We start from the raw sequence: 8,638 nt of genomic DNA, 5'->3' as shown, positions 1-8,638 counted from the left end.
ACATTTCCCGACCAGGCGCCGAGTGCTGCCAATCACAGCACACACTGGCCCAGCTAACCAATCACAGCACATTTCGTATTTCAGAAGGCGGGCCTTCTTTTGATACAGGAACTATACGAGCCGTTCATGCCAGACTGGGGAGAGAGGTGCTGTAATAATGTAAATTATGTGAAAAAGAATGTGTTTTTCGAACAACCTAGTATGAGAGCCTGTTCTAGTACACCCCCAAAACAAAATCAAGACTTTGTAAAAGAGCATAATAGGACCCCTTTAAATGATTGGTTTTAGATTTTAGTGTTTGATTTTTTTAATTTAGACAAAATATTTGAATTTTAATATAGGGTGTTCAATGCATCCCTAGTCTAATGAACTTTTTACTTAAACTTTTAAGTGAAAGTGGTGTCACAACAGTCACAAGTTTATTGCGCCTTTTTCGACCACTTTTAAATTATTTACAGTATGAGCATTCAGACACTTGTACACGAGTATGTACTCAGCAGCTTTTTCAGACTGACTGCAAAGGCAACGTTTAGAGCCCATTTCACCAAGTCTCTAGATGCTTGAATTTTAATTAGTTGAGCAATCCAGTGCTGCAGGTTCAAAAATAGCATCCCACCATTTCTTACATAATCTCAGGTTAATGTTTCACTCTCACCTGCCACTTGAAAAATACTAACCGATCATTGGATGCAAATCCACAGTGGACCAAACCGCATTCAACCACCCACGCTGCAGTTCTCTTCCAGACAGCTATATGTTGTGTCCGATTTTTTGTCATGCTTTTTAGAAGCATGCATCAATAACTATATATATTTTTTCACTGTAATAATATGTCCAGATAAGTCATAATTATATAATACAGTAGCATGTTTTCAGCCCAGAGCAAATGTGACTTGTGAAGATGGAGGCGGCGTCATCTGTTTGGCTTTTGCAAAATGAGTCAGAAAACCAACTAAGTCAACACAACCTTTTTGTTTACAATGTGACCTTAAACAGGATTGTGTTTTGTCCATGTGAATTCATATTTTTGTGAACAAATTCATATGGTCTTTTTTGTCTTTTTTTTTCAGACACGTGCTAAACACTTGCCAAGTCTGCTCCTACTGATAGCAGAATTTCACAGCTGTTTGACATGACTGCAATGTTTTCACTGAATTCATTCTTATGCAACAATGACTGTAGATGCAACAAAAATATCTGAAAATCTGTTATTATTTTTAGATGGATATGCATACTTATGTCAGCAGAACTCTTGTGATGTTGTGTTTTGAAATCTTTTGTAGAGAAATCGTTTTCTGATCTTTCCTGCAACTTTTTTGGGAGAATCTTTGCATCCTTTGTGACTTTGTTTTATGGTCTTTTTTTGTATCAAGTTGTGTTTCTAAGGTTGATATTTGTAAACCTGAGAAAACATTTAATACATTAAATGCCATTCCACTTCAATTTCTCAGTTTGCTGAAGTTTTCCAACTTGTATTTTAACAATGAATTTACTGTAAAACTGGTTGACGTTTGTAAGTGATCTTAGTGAAGCAAACTGTCCTTTCAGTTTTGCTAAGACTGATTCATACCTCTGATATTATATGAAATAAGCAAGTAGTTCATCAGTGAGACTGATTTTGAAGTAAATAATACTATTCATTCCCTCAAATATGACCTGACTTAAAAAAATTCTGTTTCACACAAGTTTCTGTGGCTTGATGAATATGTATAAATGTGTATATTGGTCATAGATTAGCCTGTAGAGTGTATTTGTTCTGCTTTGGCTTTTATTACATGGTGAGTGATTTGAAGGCATTTCTTCAAACAGTAATTCTCTCACCCACAGTCTTGTGCAGTACATTAAAGTGAGTGTTGAGGGGCTGGTTGGGCAGTTGCCACAGTGTAGTGAATCACATTTACAGTGGGGCTTAATATGAGACGTACACCAAAATGTGTGGTACGCCAATCAATAGTCTTAAAACTTCATTAAGGACTGCTCTTTATGTGGCGTATGGAAAACAATCCATTTTATTGGGGACCTAAAATGTATACATTTAACAGAGCGGCACTGTGAGTCCTTTGAAATGATATGCATGTTGATTACTGGGCTGTTGGAGCTCTGAATAGAGGAACGATCAGATGGAGATTGTTTATTGATTCACATTCAGCAGGCTTGAAGGACAGTCACACTATGCTGTTCTTTGTAGTTATGTAATGCTGACAGCCATATGCTTCTGTGCACCTGCTTATATACAATGGCCCTTTAAAATAATGTCACTTGGATTGATATTTCATATCTAATGCAATGGCATGATATGTTTTAGAGTATAGCGTAAAAGTCCAAATACTTTTTATATATGAAATGAGAGGCTTGAAAGACTTGAATTCAAATTATAATAATTTATTACATGAAAACAATGTATTCATCATAAACATACATCATAAATATAATTTTAAGATTGAGAATGAAATAACATGCAAGGCTAACAGTCCTTAAATTTGAGTTTTTAAATCTACAGTGATTTTGGTTGTTGACTAAACTATCAATTATATAGTGAAGTCCATAAAGTCACACTCAACAAATTATTTTGTTTTGCGAAATTTCGCCTCAAGACTATAGTGTCTCCTTTTTTTTGTTGTCTTAAAAATGACAACTGTTAAATCTAGAAGTCTATATTTAATTCTTGATTAAAAAATAAAGACTGAACAAACATTTAAACAGGCTATAATATACAACATATATTGACTTACCAGGCTGAAGTCCCGGTTTCTCTTAGCGTGAAGCTGAAAGACTTCACTCTCATCTTCTCTCCTCTCTTTCTCTTGCAGACGAACATTTCTTCTCCTTGTGTGCGGCGCTTTATAGCCATGTGTGTCTCCAGCCCGTTGTGTCACAGCTTCAGTAGGAGTCAGAGCATGTGGGTTGAGGTGTTGTCTGGCAGAGCGGGGGTCGGGGAGGAGGCGATCACGTCAGCCGCAGCAGAGGTGGTGGCACTGGGGGAGATGAAAGGGAATTGGCATCGCTCCGTAGTGTAGGCGACAATGCTGAGGACTCTGTGCTGGTTTTCTACACGTGTCTTGAGCACAGGTTGCGTGGTTAAGCTGCGGTGGAGTGCGTGGTGGGAGGCAGAGGAGTGGGATGTGTGATGAGATGTTAAGAGGATGACAGCGGATGGGATTCCTCATAGTGTTTTAGAGATGTGGATTGGTTATGTGTTCGCTGGCCCTGTGACAGCATCATCGTTTCAGCATTTGATTTTTTTTTTTTGTCAGTGCATGAGGATCAGAACACATTGTAAATTTATGCTTGCTTTTGTTTGTCACTACATGAAGAACACAGATGGGCTGATGAGAGATGGTCATTGCATAACCAAAGAATTAGCTTCTTTCTTTTGTCTTTGAGACTTTCTGTCTCTTTATCATTAGGTGACATTCTACTTTGATCTATTTCAGCTTGTCACATTCCATCAGTCTTTTATTGTAATATTTATGCAAATGACATTAAACTTGGATCACAGGGTTTGTAATAATCCTTGTTAATTGCTCTTGAACTGCATTTCAAGTCTTTGGAAAATATAGAAAGGTCAAATGAAAAAAACTCTTGTACTCGAATCCAGCTTTAATTACAGTCACGGTTAAACTGCCGTCCATTTCAACACACAGTCCTCATTATGGTCTACAGTCTTAAACTGGGGTCCGAGGACCATTTGGGTTGATGTTTTAATATACTGTTCAAACATTTGGGATTGATGAGATCTTTAAATGTATGAAAGAAGTCTCTCGTGCTCACCAAGGCAACACTTATTTGATGAAAAATTATGGCAAAGCTGAATTTTCAGCATCATTACTCCAGTCTTCAGTGTATCACATGATGATCCTTCACAAATCATTCTAATAAGCTGATTTGATGATCAAGAAACATTTCTTATTATTTTTTAATGTTGAAAGAAGTTTTTCTTCAGTTCTTTGTTTCTTTTTAAAAGAAAGTTCAAAAGAACAGTTTTGTAACATAAATGCCTTAACTCACTTTTGATCAATTTAATGCACCCTTGCTGAATAAAAGCAATAAATAAATAAATAAATAAAAATCTTATTGATCCCAAAACTTTGAATGGTAGTACAAGATATTAAGATATATGAAATTACTGTTTAAGTCTGCTCTTTAAAAACTGGTCAGAAATAATACAATTAAATTCTATTCTATTTACAGCCCTAGTTTGTTTCAAAAAATTTATGCATCTTATATTAGTCTATAACTCAACTTAATACAAAGCAATATTCTCAAGATAATATTTAAAAAATTTGTGTTGGCTTCAGTACTGTTACAATATAAAAGACAATTGTTCAGTTTTAGAAAACAGCATTTATAATACCATACTTAATATTTTTACACACAATATTTCAGTGATCCTCAAATCTGGCTCGCGAGATCCACTTTCCTGCAGAGTTTAGCTCCAACCCTATAATCAAACAAACCTACCTGTGATTTTCTAATGATCCTGAAGACATTGATTAGCAAACTCAGGTGTGATTGATTAGGGTAGCGCTAAACTCTGCAGGAACGTGGATCCTGCGAGCCAGATTTGAGGATCACTGCAATATTTAAAGGGATAGTTCACCCAAAAAATGAAAATTCTGTCATTAATTACTCACCGTTTCAAAACCCGTAAGACCTTCGTTCATCTTTGGAACACAAATTAATATATTTTGGATGAAATTCGAGAGCTTTCTGACCCTGCATAGACAGCAACGCCACTACCACATTCAACTCCCAGAAAGTTAGTAAGGACATCATTAAAATAGTCCATGTGACATCAGTGGTTCAATCGTAATTTTATCAAGCTACGAGAATACTTTTTGTGTGCAAAAAAACAAAAATAATGACTTTATTCATCAATTGTCAGTCTTCAACGCACGTTCACAACAGTACTACGACGCATGCATTATGTACAGCGTGAGTCTTACTCTGCTTGTAAACAAGCCGCAGCACATCAGGGTTCTACGTCAGAACGCCGGCTCCTACGTCAGCAGCACCACATGCATGCGTCGTGGTACTCTCGTGAATGCACGGCAGAGATTCGGATTTCATCAAAAATATCTTAATTTGTGTTCTGAAGATGAACGAAGGTTTTACAGGTTTGGAACGACATGAGGGTGATTAATGACAGAGTTTTCTTTTTTAGGTGAACTATCCCTTTAAGCCTTTATACATGAAAATATGTAGCTGCCTTTATATTTTAGTAAGAAGCTCCCTCACAGTGGAATGTTGGGATACTTATAGGGTACTAAGTTACTCTGATAACCCCTAGTCTATAGATTGAATCCCCAGTCTAAAATGGACATTAACAATAGGATATAAATCATTCAAGTTTGTTTTTAATGTTATTTTTTATTTTTGTTCTACAGCCCGACAACCAACAAACACTGGGAAGCAGAGCTTGCAACACTAAAGAGCAACAATGCCAAGCTCACAGCTGCTCTGCTGGAGTCCACAGCCAACGTCAAACAATGGAAACAGCAACTAGCAGCTTATCAGGAGGAGGCTGAAAGGCTACACAAACGGGTGAGGAGGGGAGGGTTGACCTTTACCATTTGTAGCTCCATATCATGAACATACTATCCTGGGGTTCAGTAGATCTAGTCTAGTCTTAAACTATAGCTAAAACTGTTGGCTTATTACAAGGTTGATGGAGTGTTCACACTCACCATGGTTTAATTTAGTGTCTGTATTTTCATTGGTCATTACTGTTGCTGTTTTGTCTGTTTTTGTCACATAAAGTTAACTTAAACAAGGCTGAACTTTTTTTCCATGGCTTTACCAACTGTCATAGAAAGAAAAAGACTTTGCCAAGTCACTTTCAATGTTAATGCCCCTTAAGTTTAGATCTTTGTAACTAAATTTGTGACAAGCAACAACGTTTTTTTCTTCTTCTGTCTGCAGGTTTCAGAATTGGAAAGCCAGAGTAGTCAAACCAATGTGATCAAATCCCAGAAAACGGAGCTGAACCAAACAATAGAGGAGCTGGAGTGCACATTAAAGGCAAAAGAAGAGGTACTTGTTGTTGTTATTATGTATGGTCATAATATAATGCATTCATTCATTCTAAGTTTTATTAGCTCTGCTAGATTCTTCTCTGCTATTTAAAACATCTTTCCTGTGTGTTCTTCATAGGAAATGGTGCGATTGAAAGAAGAAGTAGAAAATGCAAAGCAGCTTCAAACTCAGAAAGATGAACTCACCAAAAAGTTAGAGGTACGGACTGTCCTAAAAAATTTACATATATATATATAAAAGTTTGGGGTCAGTGTGTATTTTGAACGAAATTAATATTTTTATTCAGCAAGAAAAATTTAAATTCATCAAAAGTAAAGACATTTATAATGTTACAAAAGATTTCTGTTTCAAATTGCTGTTTTTTTTTCTATTCATCAAATAATCCTGAAAAAAATGTATCACGGTTTCCACAAAAATATTAAGCAGCACAACTGTTTTCAGCATTGATAATAATAAATGTTTCTTGAAATTAGCATATTTGATTGATTTCTGAAGGATCATGTGACACTGAAGACTGGAGTAATGGCTGCTGAAAATACAGCTTTGCCATCACAAGAATAAATTACATTTTAAAATATATTACAATAGAAATCAGTTATTTTAAATTGTAATAATATTTCACAAAATGAATGCAGCCTTGGTAAGCATAAAAGAATGAAGAGACATGGTGTGTGTTACAGGAGACAGACTTGCGGAATAAGGAGTTTGAGGAACAGTTGGCTGATCTGGAGCAACGTCTGGAGTCAAGTCAAGTGGACCAGGAGAACCTTCGCAAGAACCTCAAAACCCTGCTGGAGATTCTGGATGGAAAGATCTTCGAGCTGACAGAGCTGAGAGACAACCTAGCTAAGCTCATAGAGGACAGCTAGACTCCTCCACCTCTCGCCTCAAAACATGACTTTGATGCCACTTTTTACGAAATACACAGCATCCGATTCAGGCCGAGAGAGTCTGATGTACTTTCGAGCAACACCTCAACTGTAGGACTCTCTTTCACTCACTTACACGGAATGATTAACCTTTGTTTGCACTTGATTTTGTATTTTTGAGGTGGGTTCATTCTGTTCAGTGCCATTGCAACCTACCGAATTTTATTGTCAACAACCCACCTGTACTTTTATCGATGTTTCCTTGAATTTTCCCCTGAAATAAGCAGCCTGCAAAGAACATGGCTGCATATAGGCTCCTACTTTTTAAAGGTGCTGGTTTCGTGTGCCTGGCTGTTGGCGTTAATAGACGTTTCTTATGCTGCTGAGGACACTACATGAATTACACTGACTGGATCTTCAGTCGTATTTTAAGACTAGATATTCAGAGCCATATGTTGTAGCCAAATGTTATTGGCTTGCCTCTTTCCCTTCATGGAAACTGCCTCAAAGTTCAATCAGTCAGAGTTTCAGGATACTCAACCACTGACCTAAAAATCTCTTGACATTTAACAGACTTTGAGACGTAGATGTGGCATATGCTTTAGGCCTGTAATATACACTGAGCAATATTAGTGTGAGCGTCTGTATGCCAGATTAGTGCAAGCCACCTCAATGCATCCGTCAGGTACTCAAACAGTCGATGAACAGGATCAATTTATGGCCTGTCATAGGTAAACTCTGGATTTCTCCAATGACCAGTGTAATGCTTTTGGATCGTATTGGCCTTATAATAACCCGTATCTATACATTTTTCAGGATTTTCTTGAAGACGAAGATCTTCCTTTGTTTGTTGACTTACCAAATGCAATTATGTACTCGATTCCTTACGATTTTCAATAACAATATAAGTGTAATATTTAAAAGGTCCTTACTGCTGATGGGTATTATGATACATAGATCACTGTCAGTATGCTTGTATTTATATGTGGGAAAATTGGGTTTTAAATTTCCCAATGTTAATAAAGACTATTTAAAGATATCTCGCCACACTGTTCTTTAGAAATGAAGAGAGAGAATGACAGCGTGACTCATCGAGGTTTTATAACATTAAGACCCGCAATCTGTAAGAGAAAAATCAATTTTCTCCTCTTAGAGCGATTTGCATTAAGACAGGGCTGTTATTTAAATTCACAGAGACCAGAACAAAATTTGGGCTCAAAGAGTAAGCTATGCAGCAGAGGATCCACAGTGGGCCTTCCATTGTCGTATAGGCCCCAAGAGAACATTCCTGTTTTTTTCTCTCCAACGCCTGTATAAAGTACACTATAGCAACATCAGAGGAACATAAGAAAAGGAGCAGAAGAAAAAAACCTTAATCCAGTGGCTCTCAACGTTTTTGACTCTAAGGCCCATTGTCCACAACAATATTTTTAGGCCCCATGATTTTTTTTCAACTATATATTATTTCTACCCAATCAAATATTTAAGAGGTTTGCATAAATGTATATTCATCATAAAAACCCACAACAATATTTTTAGGCCCCATGATTTTTTTTCAACTATATATTATAATTTCTACCCAATCAAATATTTAAGAGGTTTGCATAAATGTATATTCATCATAAAAATGTCCTTGGTGATTTGATTAATTTACATGGCTTTTCCAGGTCAAGAAATAAATGTTTTAAAATTAGGCTTCCCTGATATATCAAGGTGTTTTAAGACAATGGCAA

The 8,638-nt window shown here is 36.5% G+C and overlaps 1 protein-coding gene across 1 annotated transcript in view; it reads left to right on the top strand.

The window, feature by feature from the left end:
* Nucleotides 1-7,880, top strand: part of LOC107756303 (homer protein homolog 1-like) — a 15,706-nt gene extending 7,826 nt beyond the window's left edge. Inside the window, exons 4-7 of the mRNA XM_016573340.1 lie at nt 5,388-5,544; nt 5,923-6,033; nt 6,154-6,234; nt 6,717-7,880. Of these exons, the coding sequence (XP_016428826.1) occupies nt 5,388-5,544; nt 5,923-6,033; nt 6,154-6,234; nt 6,717-6,905 (538 nt within the window). The 3' untranslated portion in view covers nt 6,906-7,880. The remainder of the gene's footprint in view (nt 1-5,387; nt 5,545-5,922; nt 6,034-6,153; nt 6,235-6,716) is intronic.
* The last annotated feature ends 758 nt before the right edge of the window (nt 7,881-8,638 follow it).

This window comes from Sinocyclocheilus rhinocerous, unplaced genomic scaffold (genome assembly GCF_001515625.1).
Source record: "Sinocyclocheilus rhinocerous isolate Xijiao unplaced genomic scaffold, SAMN03320098_v1.1 scaffold1043, whole genome shotgun sequence".
Classification (NCBI taxonomy): Eukaryota; Metazoa; Chordata; class Actinopteri; order Cypriniformes; family Cyprinidae; genus Sinocyclocheilus; species Sinocyclocheilus rhinocerous.
Note: the sequence above shows the minus strand (reverse complement) of the source record. Positions and strands in the feature narration are given on the sequence as shown.